The sequence below is a fragment of the Motacilla alba genome, chromosome 1 (assembly GCF_015832195.1).
Source record: "Motacilla alba alba isolate MOTALB_02 chromosome 1, Motacilla_alba_V1.0_pri, whole genome shotgun sequence".
In the NCBI taxonomy this organism is placed as follows: Eukaryota; Metazoa; Chordata; class Aves; order Passeriformes; family Motacillidae; genus Motacilla; species Motacilla alba.
The window spans coordinates 36368225-36388598 of record NC_052016.1 but is presented as its reverse complement, the minus strand read 5'-3'; the positions used below and the strand labels follow the sequence as shown (position 1 = coordinate 36388598).

The 20374-nt window shown below is 49.1% G+C and overlaps 2 protein-coding genes across 3 annotated transcripts; one reads left to right on the top strand and one right to left on the bottom strand.

Annotated features, from left to right (window-relative positions):
- Nucleotides 1-666: 666 nt before the first annotated feature.
- On the bottom strand, nucleotides 667-2793 carry LOC119703454 (protein Wnt-4-like). The gene is given in 7 exon segments (XM_038143375.1): nucleotides 667-762; nucleotides 1437-1462; nucleotides 1465-1578; nucleotides 1735-1866; nucleotides 2370-2396; nucleotides 2399-2607; nucleotides 2777-2793. Coding segments are annotated over 7 exon segments (621 nt in total).
- A 1352-nt stretch (nucleotides 2794-4145) lies between these two features.
- On the top strand, nucleotides 4146-17414 carry LPAR5 (lysophosphatidic acid receptor 5). Of its 2 annotated transcripts, XM_038156103.1 has the most exons (4): nucleotides 4146-4522; nucleotides 5125-5243; nucleotides 5751-5989; nucleotides 11992-17414. In XM_038156103.1, exon 4 carries the CDS (start codon nucleotides 12295-12297, stop codon nucleotides 13423-13425), a length of 1131 nt encoding a protein of 376 aa, XP_038012031.1. In that variant the 5' UTR covers nucleotides 4146-4522; nucleotides 5125-5243; nucleotides 5751-5989; nucleotides 11992-12294; the 3' UTR covers nucleotides 13426-17414. The 2 variants fall into 2 exon arrangements, with proteins under 2 accessions (XP_038012031.1, XP_038012041.1); XM_038156113.1 differs by lacking the exon at nucleotides 5125-5243.
- Nucleotides 17415-20374: the final 2960 nt, after the last annotated feature.

The window sequence follows — 20374 nt, the reverse complement described above, 5'->3', positions numbered from 1 at the left end:
TTACTGAAGTCCAGGTAGAAGATAACATGCACAGCCTTTCCCTTATCCCTAGGTGGGTCGCCTGGTCATAAAGGGAGACCAGGCTGGTCAAGCAGGACCTGCCTTTTATGAACCCATCTAGTCTAGGGCCGAGTCCCTGGTTGTGCTGTGTGATTGCACTTAGGATAACGTGTTCCCTAACATTCCCTGGCACTGAGATCAGACTGAATGAGGGGAGCCTCACTGTGGCAGCTGCTGGAACTCCTCTTGGAAACATTTCTCCAGCCAAAGGAGCAGCTGAGCACTGGCAAAGGCATTTCTTGCATGTCCAGAGACAGGGGAGGGACCAGTGGCAGGGACCATGCAGATCCCAAACGCAGCATGTGAGCAAGAAGCCTTTGTGTGCACCTTGCTTTCCACTGCGGCTGGGTTTTCCCCTCAAGTTCAGCGGTTTATTTGGCCTGTGTCCTCCAACCCTCCATCCGGAAAAATAATTCAAGCCACAACAGCCCACGGCGGCTGGCGGGAGGCTGCTGCCGGGGGAGCACACGGGCAGCCCTGGGCATCTGCCCTGCGTCTCTGCCGTGCCTCAGCGGCGCCTGTGCTTGACGGGGCAGCCCCGGCGGGATGGCAGCGGCAGCGGCAGCAGCGCTCCCCGCCTGGGCCCGCGCAGGCCCTGCCGCCGCCTCAGCACAGCGGCCCGCAGCCGGCCCGGGCCGGCCGTGCCCGCTCGCACTGGCGGCCGTGGCACTTACACTGCACCTTCGTGAGGGTCAGGGGAGCCTGCGGAGCGGGAGACAGCTGCCAGCCTGAGCAGGGACAGCCTTCCCAACACCTCCCATGCGCTGCTGTTCTCCCAACGCTCCGCCCGTGGGGCTGGAGATCAGGGGGTGGGAAGGGGAAGGGAAAAGGGCAAAAGTGTCTTTTTAATCCAGGCCAATATGAACAGAAGGAGATCCGCTCTGTGGGAAACAAGATGGTCTGGGTCTGTAAGATAAATCCCTGAGGGAGAGAGAGGGATGGGGAGCTGTTCTGACCTGCGGGGCTGTGTGGAGGGGAACAGATCTGGGCAGAGGTGGAGGATGTTCAAGGGACCAAAGCTGACTGCGGCCCCTGCAGACAGCTGTCTTTATTGAAGAGAGGCTGGAGGGGCAGGGAAGCCCTTCAGAACAGAACAGAGTAAATTATTTCCCGAATCATAGCTGGGATCTGTGCGGTAAAGGAAACTGCCCAGAATTGAGCAGGGTAGACTGGGACCCCCCTCCACACAGGCAGGAGCCGGCTCAGGGTAATCAGCACACTGCTGGGCTAGGAAAGGCAGCAGGATGCAGACTCCTCTGGGAGCCCCTGGCTGCCCTGTAGTGCCTGCTGGAGTGTGGGAGCTGGACTGAGCTCTGCCGAGCCAGGGAGAAGCCCCTGCAGCCAGGCTCGCTCCCAGTCCTTGCTCCTGCCCTTACCTTCCTCCCAGCCTCATTGTTGTGCAGTTCATGAGCGCTCGGCTGGAGGAGACACCGTGGCTCCTCTCAGGACTGCCCACGAAGGCCTGAGAGAAGGCAATCCTGTGAGACAGGTGATCAGAGCAGCCTGACCACTGGAAACCTGCAGAGGGAAAGTGGTCTTGTGACAAGGAAAGAGAAGCCCTGAGAGGATCTCCCAAAGACCTGTGGAGAATGAAAGCTGGTCCTTTTCTGGTCTGTCTCACCCATGGACCTTCTCCGCTGGCCCCTGTTCCCTGCCACCCCCTTCTTCCTTCACCTTCAGGGCTCACTCCTCGGACCTTGAGGTCGCAGCCATACCTGTGCAGCTGCCCCCAGCTGCAGACACGGCTCACAGCAAAAGCAGTGCCAGCAGTGGAGATGGCGGGGATGAAAGCAGGTCCCCATGTGCCTGCAGCAGGATAAGAAATGGCACCAGTCTGCAGAGGGCAAAGGCACATATGGGGCAGAGTGTGGGAAAAGAGGCTGTCACTGCATGTGGGAAGGATGCCTTCAGATGGAGACTGCTTGGGAGAAATATATGTCAGGATGTTCACCCCGTGCAGCTGCTCCCAAGGCTGGGAGTCAGTAAGTGACATGGCTCTGTGGCAGGGCGGGTGGCAGGGTCAGGGAGAAATGTACCAGTCTGCAGAGCTGGTACCCAAGATGGTCCAATGGGACCAAAAAGCAAATCTGGGCAAACTGGAAGAAGTTTCTCCAGAATGTGAATGTGTGTGAGAGTGTTCGGTTCGGTTTGCTCTGTGCTGACAGATATGTTAGCATGTGGAAGAAGGCACTGGCCACTCTGGGGATGGGTCCAGTGCAACCCTTGCACTCTAGCCCAGGAAAGGCTGATGTGTCAAGGGGACAGTGGGCATACTGGAGGGACACCATGCCAAGCCTGCCCTAGCTGACCTTGGATGGTGGCCTTGCCAAAGACTGCAGCCCTTGCAGGGTGGAGCAGTTCCCGCAGCAAGAGTGAAACTGGTGCTGGCACTCAAGGACAGCCAGCTCTGTGCCTCGCTTCACCGCCTCCACGGCTTCCACCTCCTGCTGGCAAACGTGGACCTGCTCTTCCTCCAGCCCCACCAGGCCATCACAGCCCCTGGGGTCCCAGAGGACTGCCTGCAGACAAGTCTGCTTGGCCAGGGACCTGTCGGGCAGGGGACAGTTGCAGATGGGCTAGAGCCAGGGCCTTACCTCTGCAGCCTCTCTAGCCATATCCTAGAGCAGAAATGGGGCAGGGAAGGGGGCTGTGCCCATGTTGTCTGTGAATTGGACATTCTTGCTGCCCATTCTGGTCTGCACCTCTTCAGCCTTACCATCCCTCTCCCTCCATGCTCCCAGAGATGCCCCTTCTGCTTTTTGATTGCCCAGGTTCCTTCTTCCACCCTGTTCTCACCCTGTTTTCTTTGGAGACGGCACCTCCCTAGGTGGCTTTCCAACCCAGACAATACAAGCACAAAGCATACTTACAGCCAGGTCACGGCAGCAACGTGCTGCACGTGGATCAGCATCAGATACAGCCACACCAGCTCCGTCCTGTCCCTGCGAAAACTTCAATACCTTCAACTCCAGCGCTGCGGCTGCCTGAATGCCCTCCTGTGTTTTTCCACAGCCTTTGCCCAACAGCAGCTTTCACAGCAGCTCCAGCCCAGCACTGCAAAGCAGGGGTGGCCCCAGTCCTAGACAGTGACCAGGGGCTGTCCAGGTGTGCCTGCCAGCATTGGAGACCCTGTAGCCTGCAGAACCCGGCTGGGTTGGCCCTGCAAGGTCGTCCACACCAGTGCTACAGCTTGGGCAGCATGGTGGGAGAGCTCTGAGCTAGGGTTCTGGGGTGGGCATCTGTCACCAGGAGCTCACATAGGTGGGGACAGCATCTGTGTCACACCCGTGGCCTGTGCCATCCTGTCAGGAGATTATGTGGTTGTCTTCCTCCACAGTCCAGCCACTTCTTCAGCAGGAGGCAGCCCAAGACCCGCTCAGCAGCAGACAGAGCTGTCTGCACAAGAAGAACCAGAAGCACCAAGCAGCTGTTGCCAGACCCACCAGCTCGTCACTGCTTTGTCACCAAACCTTTTGGGGCCACAGAGAGTTTCCCTGCAGTGACATCTCATGGGAGCAGAGAGGGGGAAGACCTGCTACCTCCCTCATCCACATCCACTGTTCTTGAAGACACTCCCTCATCTGCCTCCTCCAGGCTGGAGATTGTTCCTTTCTACCCTGCAGCCCACGTAGCTACCGCAAACAGACACAGCCCAGCTGCTCCCTGTCTTAACTCTTTCCCTGGCAGGTCTCCCTTCACCTCCCTCATTTTCTTCTCCATGGACTGTCCTTCCCCCAAATCAGCCCTTGTCCTTCTCCTAGGAGGCACAACAAGGTGGCTGTCCCCCTTCTCATTGAGTACCCCTTTCCTAAGAGCCCCTGGAAGCCCAGAAAAATGTGAGCTGTGTGACCAGGGAGCTGAAATGTCCTGGGACAAAAGACTACCATTTCCCCAGCCAACCTGGGAAGTGCCAGCTGTTCCTACTGCCTTGGAAGGTAAAACTTCTCTGTAGCCACAGGTTTCTGCTTTTCCTATCTGAATCATTCAGAAAGTGAAGCAGGGCTGTTCTGGCTGTGCTGTGCTTTTTCATAAAGGCATTCACCCCTCTGCTCTGCTCTCCCACATTCTGCTGTACAAAGAAGTCTGAAGAGCACTGCGGTTTATCAGTCATCCTTTCAGACCTGAGCAGCCTCTCTCTTGTAGCGTGCATTTCACCTCTTTCCTTGCCTTCCCAGCTCCCTGCATCCTTCCTCCTGCTGGGTCCTTGCTCCTACTTTCTGGAGCCAGCACTGCGGGGTGGCAGGCATGTTGGGATTTGCAGCATCAGGGTGTAGCCTCCAACACACACCCCAGTAATCTGGTCCTACCTGCTGCTCGCTCAGACAGCGGTGAGGAAACGCCGGGGGTTGAGCTACTCTTCCCCACGAGTTGAGCCTCCAGGAGACAGCGAGGGGCAGATGTGTGAGCCCACCCGGCTGAGGGGACACAGAGTTTGTGGGCTGAGGCACCGAGATCCAGGGAGGTGAGTGAACTTGGCTGGGTGACGATGCTGTGGGGCTCATGGGCTGGGCTGGGTGCCATTGTGTCCTTGTCTTCTCACACATGGAAAAGCCAGGGCTGCCGGGCTCAGCCAGCTGTGTGCTCATGTGTGTGAGGGGTGAGGGCTGCAGGGGAGGGGGGAGTTCCCACAGAATGTGTCAGACACTCCTTAGGCAAAGGACACCCCCCGTGGCATATCTGCAAGCTTTTATCAGTAGCAGCACCTTGACGAGAACTGAAGAGACACAAAAAGCCACGAGAACAAAGATCCCAGCAACTAGCAAGTGAGAAAAGGGGTCTGGTTAAAAAAGAGAGGCACTGAAAAGAAGCAGCTCCGTGGTTCGGGTGCTATTGTGCCCTCCAAGGATTTATGAGCAGCAGGAGCATATATATCCCTTGGTGTGTCATTCCCTGAATGAGGAGTCAGTAACAGCAGAACAAGGGAGGCAGGGAGTGAGAAAATCAAACAGCAGCAGGCAAGGGCTGCAGAGAAAGGGAGCCCACAGCAACTTCCCAGGGTAGCTGTTCTTGGGGCAGGACGACAGTGGGATCAGGAGGGTCGTCATGACTTGTGTCTTCTTCCAGGTGTGCTGAGACTGGCAAAGCAGAAATAGGACTTGAAGCAACAGAGTGCCAGATGGGCTCTGCACAAGGGCAGCTCCCTTCCCAGCTACACGTGGCAGTGCCAGGTCACAGATGTGCTGGTAAATCAGCCCTTGTACTTTCATAGCACTGTGCCTCCTGTAGCCTTGAACACCAGGGACTGAGGTTCGTGGCAAACATGCCTTTGCTTGCCACAGATAATGACACCTCTCCAGAGCCTGGTTCTTTTTGGGATCCTGCCACATACCAGCGGTGCACAGCTGGGGCCCCGGGCAGGAGTTCAATCCCAAAGCCCCCTAGCCCATGGGAATGACAGGACTCCAAGTCTTTGTGCAGGCTAGCAATTAAATCAACTTGTCTCTCACTTCCCATTTTTCACTTCTACCTCCTGTTTAGCAGTATTTTGGGGAGAGGGATGTTTTATTTCCCCTCTGTCAGTCCTGAGGGTGGCTGAGTTAGCAAGACAAGCAAATATTTGGCACTATGACCCGGGGCAGGTCTCCTCAGTTGCAAGGACACCTGGGAACTGCTTCTTTCATGATTGCATTTGCTGCTGTAGGATGTGGTTTAGCTTATCAGCCCTTGATAACAAAGTTCATGCTTTGCAGCCAGGCAGAAGTGCATCAGGAAGTGAGAAAGGAGACGAGACAAACTGCAGCGTGCCAGATGTAGAATCAGCCGCAGCGTGGTAGGGGACAGCTGTGATTTGGATGAAGAGCCTGCCTGGTTCTGTTTTGATCCAAGCTGCTTTGCGGGTTTGGGGCCCAGATCAAGACCTCTGCAGAGGCAGCAATCACCGAGCAGCAAGTCAGCCGGCATCCACACTTGGCTCTTCTCCAGCAGTGAGGTAAGGCGGGGAACATCTGGAGAGCTGGATGGGCTGGCACCTTGGGCACCGGTCCCCGTGAGCTGCTGTGCGCATGCTGCCAGGCCTGGCCGCGGGGCACTGGGGGACATCTGCCCCTCGTCAGTTGCCCCGTGGACCTAGGGGTGCAAGGCACATTTCTGTATTATTCAAACGGAGGCTTTCCTTGGGATCCTGTGATACTAAAAGCATGGGCAGCCTGCAGAGCTTACTTGCCAAGGTGCCCACCATGGGAGCCCTCTTCCATGGGACCCTCAGGAGATGAAGAGGGATAGCATCTACAAGGAGGAGGCAATAGCAGTGTGATCAAACCTCGTGAGTTAAATACAGAAGTCAGCTTTTATATAATGTATCTCTCTTAAAAAACAAGCCATCCTAAGACTTTAATGTCTTCAAGGTTCTAATCATCACAAAAATCTAATTTCTTGAGTAGAAAAAAGATTAAAAGTGGGGCTTGAATATCACCTACAGCAGGTAAAAAGCACCCACATTTATTTTAAAAATATATCTCCAATTTCTAGAGTAAAATCGGGTATGTTTTCTGAGGTTTGACACATTTTTGTTGTTTCCTCTTTGGTTTCAGAATAAGTAAGCGAGCTCATACAGTTTGTGTCTTAAGTTCTGCACCCCAATGCCACATTTGCTCTCTGCATTCTCACGGGAGCCCCAAAACTCCCCATGCTTTTAGTGACAAGCCACTAACAGAAACACTGACCCTGCAGCATCCTCATCAGTATTTTTCCAGCTCTCTTTTTCCACCTCATTTCTCAGCGCCATACTCAGATTCTTCATCATTTTTGTAGTGCTTGCAGGCAGTGACTCCTAGTAAGACAATGAGACAAGAGAGAGAGGATTCCCAGGACCAGGCAGCAAGGTGCCAGGCACACATCCCATCTCACAGCATGCCTGCCTGTTCTGGACCTAAAGTACATTTAGGGCTTCTCACCCCCCAAAAGAAAAAAATCAAAATCCCACGGATTTTGCAAGTCACAGTCTTGGCTATTGATGGTATTCAGGGACTAAAACTGAAGAGGAAAAAATTTTTTCCTCCACCTCCTGGGACATGTAAGGTCAGTCACCAAAGAGAAAGTTTCTTCAGGATTAATAGAGAGCATCTTGTTGTGAGGAGGGGGATTATTCAGCTGTGGTACCACTGCCTCCTTACACAGCTGGTGGCTTGAGATCTCTTGGCAGCTTTTGTGCAGGGCAGTGAGTACTTGGGCTTCTTTTAGAGGCAGCCACGAGGAACACGCCTTTTGACTCTCAGACATTAACCAGAATGGGTGATTGGTCTCCCTGCTGCCAGCCTGCTTTACTTACCCATAGCTTTCCTTTTTAGAGAGGGACAATCAAACAGGACCTCCAAAGCTCACTGGAGAAACTCTCCGCACCCACAACTTTATCTTTGCAATGACTGTCTGCATACATCTCGTTTCTCCTGTCTTGGTCACTGTATCTGTTACAGCAAGTCTGAGACTATCAGCTTAGCTTCCATGCCATCACCATAGCAGACTCTTTCTTCTATGTTTCCACCTACCCACGAAAAAAAATCCCCTCAAAACCCCAATCTGTTTTCTGCTCTCAGCGATCTCTGCTGCCAATTCAGAACTGTGCCGTTCGGCGTCATGAAGGCTGAAAGGCTATAGTATGTAAGGAAAGACCACTCTGAAAAGAAAGAAAACCTGATGGTGGTGGGCAAAAAAATGAAGAGGGTTCTTTCATTTGTATTCATGTCAAGAAAGCCTGGGAGATTTCCACAGCAGAAACTTTCTTTATGGGAAGTTCATAAAAGGACTGTCTCTGGTCAAAACAGTAGCAGGATCAACCATGGAGCAGCAAGATGAACTAAACAGTGTCTAAAACCACACGGCTCCTACCCCAGAGGTCCGAAAATAACTGAAGGGTGGAAGATCTGAGTAATTGTGCCATAGAAACCTTTGCTTAAAACAGCTCTTAAAGGCAGACTCAATTTAAGAAAAAGCTCTTGGGGGGTTTCAGACCAGGGAGCTTGATGGTTTTGCTGAACAAATTAGTAGAAGCTATAATAAAGAAAAAATCAATTGGCATGCGGTCACATCTAATTACTGGGGAAAAGTCATGATGGCTTTTATAAAGAGATGCTGTTCCCACAGTTCTTCCTTAAAGGGCTCAATAAGCATGTGAACAGTGGCCCATGTGGATTTCCAGGAGGCTTTCAAAGGCGGTCTCTCCAATGGCACTTAAAAAAAATTTAAAGAAAATGTTCCTAACTGGATAAAAAGTGCCTGAAAGAAGGGACAGAGAATGAAGGTAGATGGTTGTTTTTCTCGGTGGAGTTGTCAGGCACCTGTGCTGGGGCTTGGACTGTTTGACTTATTCATGAGGGATGAATAATGAAATAAAAAATCTGTTGGAGACATAAAATTATTCAAGTTTAAAAAGATGAGGTTTGGCTGTGAAGAACTGCAGAGCTTAAGAGAAGTGTGAGTGACTGGACTTAAACTAACAGCTGAAATTTTATCTAGTGAAGTGATGGGAAAAAGCAAACTGAACTGGCCATTACCACTTGCAAATGAGATCTACACCTACGCAGCTCAGTGCATCCACATTATCAGCACTGCGTGTTTTCAGCACCCCAGCACAGGGCTCACTAAGGCTGTAGCAAAAGTGGAAAAGTGCTGAGAAGGACAACAAGGATTTTCAAAAGTACAGAACAGCTTCTCTACAAGGAAAAACTATGAAGACAAGGACCCTTCAGCCAAAAAAAAAAAATGTTGCTAAGTTGCTAAGTTGGAATATGGTAAATGTTTATAATATTATCAGCCACAAAATGAAGGTGGATAGGGATGGGTTTTGCCCTGTCTGTTCCAGCACTAAAGCTAAGAATTGAATCTAGCAGATGATGAATCAGAGATGGGTGTATGGAAGTGGTTCTTCACCTAAGGCACAAGTAAGCTGTGGAACTCCTTAGCACTCTTGGCACTGGATAATGTAGATGGTAAATTTTACATCAACTCAATAAATGACTGAAAAAACCACAATGAAATAGAAGTTCCCTGAGGCCTACTGAACACAACTGGGTCACCTGTGGCTCAAGAAATTCCTGGGCTACAACTTGTGCTGGAAGCAAAAGACAACTTGAAGCAGTGTAACTACATGATTGCACTGTTCTTAACATAATCCCTTCATCATCCATAATTTGAGATGGAATATTAGTGGTAGAAAGGCTGACACAGCATGGGCTGTGCTTACATATTATAATCTCTACATTTATTAATTGAATACCTCAGGAAAGCTTGAAAAAACACATTGTCTGTAGAGATAAGTCCTTTTCACCTGACATCTGTCTGGTCTGAGTGCGTGTGTTACAGCAGGTCATGATCACTCACTAAGTCACAGTCCCAATACCTTTGTTTCCATCAAGATAAAGGCCTGGTCAGTCTGTGCAGTCTGCAATTCATTTCAGGGTTTTGGCTCTAGCAAAAGCTGACATATTCTCCTAGAATTATAGAATCGCAGAATACACTGAGTTGGAAGGGACCCATCAGGATAATCAAGGATCCTCAAGTCCAACTCCTGGCCCTGCACAGGACATCCCAAGAATCACACCCTGTTCCTGAGAGCATTGTCCAAACATTTCTTGAACTCTGTCAGGCTTGGGGCTGTGACCACTGCCCTGGGGAGCCTGTTCCAGTTCCCAACCACCCTCTGGGTGAAGAAACTTCTTCTAATATTGAACCCAAATCTCCCCTGACACAACTTCAGGCCATTCCCTTGGATCCTGTCATGGGTCACCGCGGAGAAGAGATCAGTGCCTGCCCCTCCTCCTCCCTTCTCAAGGAAGTTGTAGACCACGATGAGGTCTCCCCTCAGTCTCCTCTTCTCCAAGCAGAACAGACCAAGTGACCTCAGCCACTCCTCATACAGTTTCCCCTCAAGATTCTTCACCATCCTCATAGCCCTCCTTTGCACACTCCCTAACAGCTCAATGTCTTTTTTTATAGTGCCCAAAACTGCACACAGGACTCAAGGTGAGGCTGCACCACTGCAAAGCAGAGCAGGATAATCACCTCCTTTGACCACTGGTGACGCTCCTCCTTGAGAGTTTTTGAAGCATGAAACATTTCACTTGAAACCAACAACATTCTTGCACTTTTGCCTTGTCATCTTATCTTATACTCCAAACTTGCAGGACAATTCATGCAAAGTATTCATCCACCAGGAGGGGTAGAATCCACTCATGTATTGTTTGATAAACCAGTAGAAGTTTCCCTAAGAAACCTGCTTTGGTGATGGACCTGCAAAACAACACAAAAGGATGGGCAAGTTGGTAGCTATCTAAACCCTTGTATTAGGTTTCCACTTCCATTGTTTAACATGTTGTCACCAGAATGATTCTCTTCCTCTCTGTGAGGTCAGCACATGCTTTTCTCTGCAGCAGATTCTCTGTGGATCTGTGCATTGCCACACAGTGCCATCCAGAAGGTCTGACATGCTTGACATGCCCGTCAAGTTGCTGAGTAATATCAACATCATGTAAAGATATTCTCTAGACAGAAAATTCTACTTTCCTTCTGAAGTAAATCACTATCTACATGGACTCTTATGAGGGAGTCCCTATTTGACCCCTGCAAACAACTGTGGGGAACTGTGTAACCCAATCCCTGCTCCAGTGTGAGTCCCTTCCACAGAGTGTGGTCCTTCAGGAACAGAGTGCTCAAACCATGGTCTTCTCCAGGGGCAACGGGGGAATCTTTGATCCAGTGCCTGGAGCACCTCATTCCGCTCCTTCTTCACTGACCTTGGTGTCTGCAGCAGGGCTGTTTCTGTCCCATATTCTCACTTCCCTTCCCTGCCTGCAATTGCTGTCTCACAGTAACTTTTTCCCTTTCATTATCCTAGAGGTGCTACCACCATCTGGGCTCAGATGGGCTGATGGGCTCAGCCTTGGCCAGCAGCAGGTCCCTCCTGGCATTGGCTATATCAGACACAGAGGAAATTCCACACTCTCACAGAACCACACCTATAGCCCTCCCAGCTGCCAAAACCTTGCCATGCAAACCCTAGTGCTGCTATTATATGACCTAGAGCCTTCTCTCGTCCAGCTGAACAAGACCAGTTCCCTCAGCAACTCCTCATGGTGCAAGTGCTCCAGCGCCCAGACCATTTTGGTGGCCTTCCACTGGGCTCACTCCAGCTGATCAGTGTTTGGACAGTGCTTCTAGTTAGTACCTAGGGTGGTCACTAGCCTCACACTTCTTTGAAGTCATGTTTGTCCACATGAATCCCATGGCACTTCCTTTTTTATTGTGTTCCCCTCTATGGCTGTGCTGCTCGGCGTTTCTGGGATATGGGCTGCTTCAAGCAGCAGAATGGGGACATACAATCCAAATAAGTACCACTGGTCCCATGCAAGTAAGGACACCAAAGGAACTGCATGAATGTAAGAAACATAAGGAACTCGAAGTCACTGGAACTGAGGTCTGTGCGTGTTGTTTTACGTAAGAAAAGCTTGGGTGGAGTCGAGTCTTACTGTACTGTAATATTTTTTTATCTGAAGTGAATGTACAAAGTCCTTTTTCTCTGATATAAAACAGTACTGTCCCATTTTTATTTTAAGTTCCTTCCAGCAAGAAGTTCTTTCCAGTCAGCATTTTTCCTTCAAAACGATGCTCTCTTCTTCTTTCTCTTTCTCCGGAGCTGCCTCAACTACTTTCCCTGTGTGCTTGTGGTGTCCCTTTCTTGTATTCATGTGCTCTCAGCAGATCAAAGTAAAGTGCATTTTCTGGGGCTGAATGATAAATGATTCTGTACAACAACCACTTTCTCTGTGCTCTGTCTTCTTCTGCCATGTAATTACTCACTTTTCTAGTGCCCATTTTCTCTCGTCTTTTGCTTTCTTTGTGAGTTCTTGCTGCAGAAGCCACCATGGTGGGATTTTAACATTTCAAGATACTTTCTCCTCTAACTTAAACTCTTTTGTTTTGGTCTTCCACTCTGACCAGGAATTGTACTGACAGCTGGCAATGATTCTCCATCGCCTAGTCACCTCATAACCACTGGAAAAAATTGCTGAACTAGGGGCAGAAGCAGACTCCACATTACCATCCGTGCCAGATGACCACAGACCAGCAATCCAAAGCAGTGCCAGCCAAGAGAGATATTGCCCATCTACCTCCCAGCAGCAGATGACAGGAATGACCTGCCCGTGGCTCCTCAGAGGGGAACGACTTCCCTCAGTGCTTTTCTTTGTGCCTCCTTAGCCCATCAACAGGCTCAGCCATCTCAGCGAGAGCATCCCCTGACCCATGGTGGGCATGTCAGCATCCAACACATCCAATACGTCTCAGACATGCAAGGATTACACCTTCAACCACCACCTCCTCATGCCTGGCTACACCCTGATATTCATCACAGGTTTGATACTCAATGTGGTAGCCCTGTGGATATTTGTCCGATACCTGCGCCTGAAGTCTGTAGTGATGATCTACATGTTGAACCTGGCCATAAGTGACCTCAGCTTCACGCTTTCTCTGCCCCTGCGACTCTACTACTATTCCAACCACCACTGGCCCTTTGGTAGCTTCCTGTGCCAGGTCTCTGGCTCAGTCTTCCAGATCAACATGTACGGTAGCTGCCTCTTCCTCATGTGTGTCAACCTGGATCGCTACGTTGCCATTGTTCACCCGCTTCGCTGGCGGCACCTGCGACGCCCCAAGGTGGCCAAGCTCCTCTGCTTCATCGTCTGGGTTGTGATCTTCATGGGCTCCATCCCCACAGCCATAGTCCACAAGCAAAACCACTGTAAAGTAACAAACCAGACCATTTATCTCTGCTTTGAAAGCTTTAGCGACAACATGTGGCAGAATAACCTCTTCCCCCTGGTAATCCTGGCTGAAATCTTGGGGTTTCTCCTGCCTCTCAGCTCTGTGACATACTGCTCGATTCGCATCTTTCAAGAGCTCTGCCAGCCCAGCCAGACGAAGACCCTGCGACAGCGGAAGACCGTCCGTCTCCTCTTGGTCAATCTGGTCATCTTCATCATCTGCTTTGTGCCCTACAACACTACCCTGGCGGTTTATGGGATGATAAAGGCCCGGGTGATGAAGGTTGAGGAACAAACCCAGGCCTCGGTGCGCCAAGCGTTAATTATAACGATGATGTTTGCCAGCATGAACTGCATGCTGGACCCCTTGATCTACTACTTCAGCACGGAGGGTTTCCGTAACACCTTCAAGAAATTGCGGCGGGGACAAGCCTGGGACTCAGACATGGGAACACTTAAGCATCAGATTGTGGAGAGTAAGTCAGCCCGAGACCACGCTGTGTCTAAAGTAAAACTGTTCCCACCTGAAAACTTCATCCGTCCCGATGAATCCTCACCATCACTTCCTACTGCAGTATTCCTGAATGGCCCTATTGAGGACTCGGAAATTTAAGCCCGGGAAAGCCATGGTGTTGCAGAGTCACACATGCAATAATGACAGCAAGCCTGTGGGATACAGCAAACTGTTTGAGGGAGCACAGCAGACTGTCTGTGGGGGAACGTGATGATGCAAAGCTGAAGGATGAAAGGTTGTTTTGAATAAACAGAGGTGCCTTCGTGACATGGTCATACCTGACTCTTTTGGTACAGGAAACACAGTGGGGAACAAGGATTTGAAACAAACTTAGCGTGTCTAGGTCTAGCCAGCATGAATTCCTATAGCAAGTCCATCCTGAGTAGCTCCTGGCTGCACCATAGCCCGAGGCAGTTCTGGGGAGCAACAGAACACAGATACAGTACCCACTGCTGACAAAGTGAATTTACTGGCAGTGGCTGAGGAAAACCTTTGACCAGATGTTTCAATCTGAGTCATAGGTCCAGCACAGGACACCTAAATGAGTATCTTAATTTTTGAAAAGAACTGAAGCGTTTAACAAGCTTTGTTGAGGTCAAGGAGAATAGCTGAGTTTTCAGTAATCTTGCAGAAAATAGGTTCCTAATTATATAGAAAATCACAGACCTTAGCAAAACAATCTTCAGGAGGTATGTCAAATTTGCAGCTGTACACACATGCACGTGGCACAATGGCTATACATTTACCTAAAGCAAAATAGCTTGGGAAACACTGGCATATTTTAAAAAACTACATTCCCAATGGCCCTTGAAAAAAAGAGAGGATACCAATATTATAATCGCGTCAGAAGCTCATGCTGATGTTAGTGCTTTGCACTGTCTTGTTGCTGGCCCCTATAGAGGATGATTGATTTCGGGTCTGGGTGATTTTCACTGCTGAAAAGGAATGATGTCACAGAATGAGGCTGCGGTGAGATGTATTTGCTTGCACTGTTTGTACAGGCTGCACTGTATGTGAAAGCCCTGTAAATCTCCCCAGAAGCGAGATCCAGCTGTACACAGGCAGTGCCAGAAGTCCCAGTTTTTCACTCCTGCTGATGGCCAAGGGTTGCCTTTCCAATTGCACTGCAAAACAGCCTCTCTGTGGCTTCCTGCAGGTCTCAGGCTATTCTGGAGTGGATCCATTACAGCGGTTTGGTTTTGGTTTTTTTAATGTTAAAGGAAAGGTCAGGGAAAGTGACAAGAAATGTAGTCTAGAGTGCTAGGGTTTATAGTTTTTAGACTTCTCAATAAGCAATAAATCTGGTTTCAAGTTCCTACCTCACGACTGCTGTGGGAATAAATGTATTGTAATACATCACGGGTTGGTGTTAGGAGATGCTGTGTTTTAAACCCATTTTTGCAATCTCCCTTGAAGACCCTCTCTTTTATGAGAGATGACTGTGGAAGCAGGTCTTCAAGAAGACCTGTAGAAGATGATGAGCCTCTCCACAGAGACATCCTTGTGCCACCACCTGCCTGTGAGACATACGCCCTGCGTGAGCCAGCTCTGCCCCCTTGCTCAGCCCATGCATCACCAGCAGAGCAGCCTTGAAACCCATTTGCAGATGAAGAACATTTAATGGTGCCCAAGAGATGCAAGGAGAGAGGTGGAAGAGAGCTTGTAGGGCAGTAGATATTCCTATTTTAAAGACTCAGGACTGCCATGAATGTGACACAGTGACACAGTGCAGCTGGAGAGGAAACAGAGCTGTGTGCATCTCTTCTGCTACCCTTTTGTCCTGGGATTTATGGGATAACAGAGTGGTATTACAGCAGATGCACTGCTGTCCATTTTCAAACCTTCTACCACCTTCATCCTTCCTAGACCCCTTTCCTTGTCCCTGTCCCTCTGGTCCTTTCTCCTTTCCCTAGTCTAATGCACCATACACCTAAGCATCCACACAATGCCTCCACATTTATATTTTCTTCCCTGCCCAGAGAAGTTGCTTTTTTCTTGTCTTTTAACTTGGCTAGAGTGCTGTTATAAGTTCACAGAAAGATTCAGGTGGGAAGGGACCTCTGGAGGTCTCTACCAAGACTGCCTGCTCACAGCAGGTTGCTGGGGGCAGTGAGGGCTGGCAGCTCCCTAAAGGAATATAAGAGCTGAGATGCAGGCATGTAACAAGGCAGGCAGAGGAAGAGGCTTAGCCAGCAAGGGAAAGGAGACAAAGGCAGGTATAGGCAGATAGCTGCGTTCAGCTGAGAATCCAGATCATCACAAGCTTGAGGTGATGAGGCAGGTCCAAGGTCAAAGTAAGAAGTCAAGTCAGCGTCAGGATCGGGTCTGGAGGCAGGAGCCAAGGTGAGCCATAGTCCAGAGATTGCCTGACAACTCCATCATGACAGGGCAGGTCTTGGGTCAAGCCAGGAAGCCTATCCACAGGTCTAGATCCATAGATTGCACGGTCAGGCACAGGCCAGACTCCTCAGACAGCAGCCAAGGGCAAGTGCACCAGCCTAAAAGCATCGCCTGGGGCAGGGGGTCAGTCCTGGCTGAGGCACCAGCAGAGCTTTCTAGAAACTCTCCCCAAAGTCATCAGAGAGGAGAGGCTGCCCTCAGCTCCACTGCCTCTGACCTGTCCCCAAGCTCGTACAGCCAAACCCAGGAGCAGAGAGGATGTACGTGGGACCCCAAGGCAGTTCAGGTTTCTCAGAGCCTTGTCCAGGTGTCTTCTGAGCACCTCCAAGGATGGCGACTCCTCAGCTTGCTGAGGTACCCACAGCAGTGCTGAATCATGCCCTGGGGAGAGGCTTTTCCTAATGTTCACCAGGATTGTTGCAAGTCATGGCTGTTGTGCTTTCTCAGGGCCACCACGAGCAGAGTCTGGCTCTGCCTTCTCCTGGCAACCTTGCCAAGTATGAATGAAATGTCAGCTGTCAGATGCCACTCCTTTGGGAGAGGCCGCTCCTCTGCTGAAGTTACAGTATCCTCCACAGCACACAACTTCTCAAAAAGCACATCAGAAAACATGATCTTTTCTCGTAGCTTCATTCCTGAAATTAGTGGAACTATTTTTACCTGGAACATTTCATAAATATTCCACCTCCAGCAGAGGAAATTTTAGCTCAAATATTTTGACTAAATTATAAATAACTGCAAAGCTGATCTCCTAATGAATCTCATCAACCAGTTTAACAATAAAGAGGGCTGCTGGTCATGTTACACACAGCAGAAAAGTTCCTGACTTTGGAGTTCTGAAGGCTTTGCTTAATTGTTACACATAGATAGTTGTGGGCCCAGTGTGGGCTGTTGTGTTTTCTCCTTTGGGTATTCAGTCTTTTTCAGCTTGCATTACTTTTGTTTTGGTTTTGAGGATTCTAGTCAAATGTAATTGCTTTGGATTCTAGAGGGGATTTAGGATATTTTTCATGTTTGACAGAGAGAATTAGTGTTAGCTAAGTTTCTGCTTCCGCATTTTTGCTTTGTAAGCTTCAGGAGTTTTTTATTCCATCACATGGTGATAAGGAATAGCACATGTATGTGCTGTCTTTTAGTGAAATGAGTCATTCACCCTTATCTTGCTTTTATGGCTTCTTTTTAGTCAGTGTATAAAAAAAACCCAGAAAAACAAATCTGAAAGTTCTAGGGTATGATGGTGTCCAACAACGCAAAACAGAACCACTTGAAAGCTTGTGTTTAGACCAACAGGAGCTATGTGAAGCAATGGTATTCAAGAAGGGAAAGTTAAATGGGAACATAAGCGTAGCAAAGTCTTTTCAACCTGTATAGGTGACCCTCTACATCCTACTGTGATAGTTCTTGAATTAGTATTCTTGTTAAGTGTGTCAGAGGTAAAAGGTGCCATTCACTACTTCCCTGTACTCCATGCCATTTGCAGATGTGAACATTAAACAAATGTCTCCTGATCAAGTAAGACTAAACAAGTGAAAGGTCAGAGAGATGGCAAAGGCACACAGAACACTTATTCTGTATGGATCAGACAGCATCTGAAAAAAATGGACAAATACATTAGGATTTCAAGTCCTTTGATTTCCAGAATGGTTATGTCCTATGCTTCTGGAAATGGTTCCCTACTTGGATGATATATCAAAGTATTGTTATGACTATTAATCATGACTATTAATATTAAAAATGTATTTTATACTTTCTTGAAAGCCTCTGATACTCTGAGTTCTGTGAGTCAGCTTGAAAAGATGTTGCAGAAGTCCCAGAACAAGCCAGACCTTATCTTCAAATTGCTTTTATTACTGTTTTTATTCCTTCCACTGTGTACTGGCTGTGTGCCTCCCACCACTAGATGTATCCCTACAACAAAACATGTATTTTGTATTACAAATGCCCTGAGCAACTTCAACTGTGCCTGCTTTGAGCTTGGGAGGTACCCCCTGCCTTCCACTCCCCCCCTATTGCTGGGAGTTGAAACGGATGTCCTCCAGAGGTCCTTCCAACCCAAATAATTCTATGGTTCCCTGACCTTGTGTTTTAGATGCTGATCTGTCATCCCAGGCATTTTTTCATTATCTTTCCCTCCCGGAGTTGTTCTTGCTTGGATTACACTTTGCATACCCTGCCTGCCTTTCAGCTGCAGAGTCCTTGATCCTGTGGCTGAGTGCAGCAAAAGCTTCACATTTTGTGTGTTGCTTTTGAAGCCTTTATTGAAAACTCGTGTGTTCTGCAGTGCTGACAGCATCTCGGCAGAGGCCAGGCTGCCGCTGCGCTGATGCTGCTGTACATTCTGCTGACCAAAACCGGCTCAGGGTTTCCTTATTGTTTCCCACATTTCCACTGTCTCTGCTTTTACACTCGGAGAGATCTTTAGGCATGGATTGGTTTGGTTTCTTTTTTTTTTTTTTTTTGGTTGGTTGGTTTGCACAGCATCTTGAGCAGCGAGATCGCAATCAGTGAGGGCTCCCAAGCAAAATAAGAAGAAATAATGCAATATCACTGAAGAACCTGCTATGCTGGTGATTTTGTTTGAGGTTATCTGGGAGTCTACAAGTACTAAAGTCAGGCACAGCTGTCACTGCTTTTACCTGTTTCAGACGGTGACAGTGACAGTGACACGGCTCCCATGGCAGCTGTTAAACCTCCCTGCACTGAATACGCTGTCCCCTGAAGCACGGGCTTCCACTTGAGCCCCTGAAACACAAAGGAACAAGGAAGAACTTTTCTCCCGAGGAGGGCAAGGGGTGGAGGGAGAGGAGAGAACTTTTCACCTCCTGGTGATGATAAAAGAGGTTTTCTAACACCATGTGGGGAGAAAAAAAAAAAAAAAAAAAAGGAGGAAAAAAAAAAGAAAAAAAAAGGGGGGGAGGGGGAGGGGGAAGGGAGGCGGTGCTGAGCCGGCCGGAGGAGGCGCCGCTCGCTCCCCGCCCGCCCGCGCTCTCCGCGGCCAACAGCGGCCCCCGGCGGCGCCTCGGGCCGGAGCGGAGGGACCCCCGAAGGGGCTCCGGGCGCACAGACCCCGGCGCCTCCGGGACGGGCCGGGGCGTCCGCTCCCTCAGCACCGGCCCCCTCCGAGATGCACCGGAGCAAAGCAGCTCCTCTCAGCTTTTGGAAGAAAAGCAATTTGTAAAGTAAAAAAAAAGAAAAATGTTGATAAAGGCAAGAAGCTGTAAAACTGAGGTAAGTAGATGTGTGAGTGCTTCTTCGCTGGGAGCAAAGGGGAGAAAAGGACTTCATTTTGTTGTCAGGATAGTAACATCCTCGTAAGGCGTTAAGAACAGAATGAGAAAAACATCTGGAAGTAATCTAGCCCGTGGCACACGTCAGGGGCTTCCTGAGGGTTTTCACCTGATAAGAACTCACACATTTAGGGAGCACTTCGGTAAATGAAAGCACAGCCCTACAGAACGTGTCGCAGCCCTGCGCTTTGAGTCGAGAAATGCCAGACTGACTTTCCCCCTCCTGGACTCCTTGTGCAGAGGTGCCACGGTTGTCCTTTGTTATACAATGACAGATTGTTTTCCCCTCGAAGTCCCTTCTTCCTTCACCATGTAGGAAGAAGATCGGGTCACGGAGAGAAAAAAAAGTGGCGTTTTACATTTTCCCCTGGTTTTTGTTTTTTTCTATGCTGTATACAAATCCATCAGCCATCTACTACATGTGAGTGAACTCTATTCTGCAAACAGGGCTCCTGATGTTCTGCTTTTCTGTAGTGTTTACCATCCCCGCTTCCAATGGCTTTAGAAATTTGAATCAATGTCATTCTCAGGAGGCCCATTAGCTGATAAGGTATTATTACAGTTTTATAGGCAGGAAACTTAGTAGCTAAAATGTATATTCTGAACTACTTCAGATGCCACTTTCTGGAGTGCTATATAGCACATATCCATCGTGTCACTCCTGTTGATTTAAGTCACAAATACAAGACCGAAGCAAACACCAAAGCCTCGTGATAAGGCTTCCTTCCTCTATAGGAAGGAGCAAAGGAGTAGTGGCTTTGGGGACAATTTGGTGCATGTGCTCGTGCCCAGTATCACCTGGGACTCCTGGGGCAAAGGCAGGAGTTGTGAAGGTGGTGGCAAGGGGTTCACAAATACTGTGTTATGAGGAGATTAATTTTTTCAGATGCTTCTGTATCATTGTGCGACATCTAGATAATGAGCAAGGGGAATTAGACATTCTCATTGATGAGCATGCATTTGATATAATTAGCATTACAAAAAACCCGGTGGGACAATTTGCATAATTTCGGCGTGCTTGAGTCCCCAGTTACAGCCTATTCAGAGGCGACAGGGAGGTTGAAAAAAAAAAAAAAAGGAAAGAAAGAAAAAAAAAAGAGAAGTGGTGTTGGGGAAACATGCTGCTACAGCTGAGGGACAGCAGTCCCTGCAGTACAGCTGCTGAAAGCAGCACTGTGTGCCCAGGATACAGAGCTGGGAGGTGGCACACGTGCTATGGGAGACCTGCAGCTGGGAAACGTGTGGGAGATATTTTGCAGTAATGATGCCTCATTAGCACTTGCCAAAATTATTGGTGACAATTTGTAGGCAGGGAAAGGACCTGCGCTGCCACAAGCCAGCTTGTTTGGGGTCATGTTGCA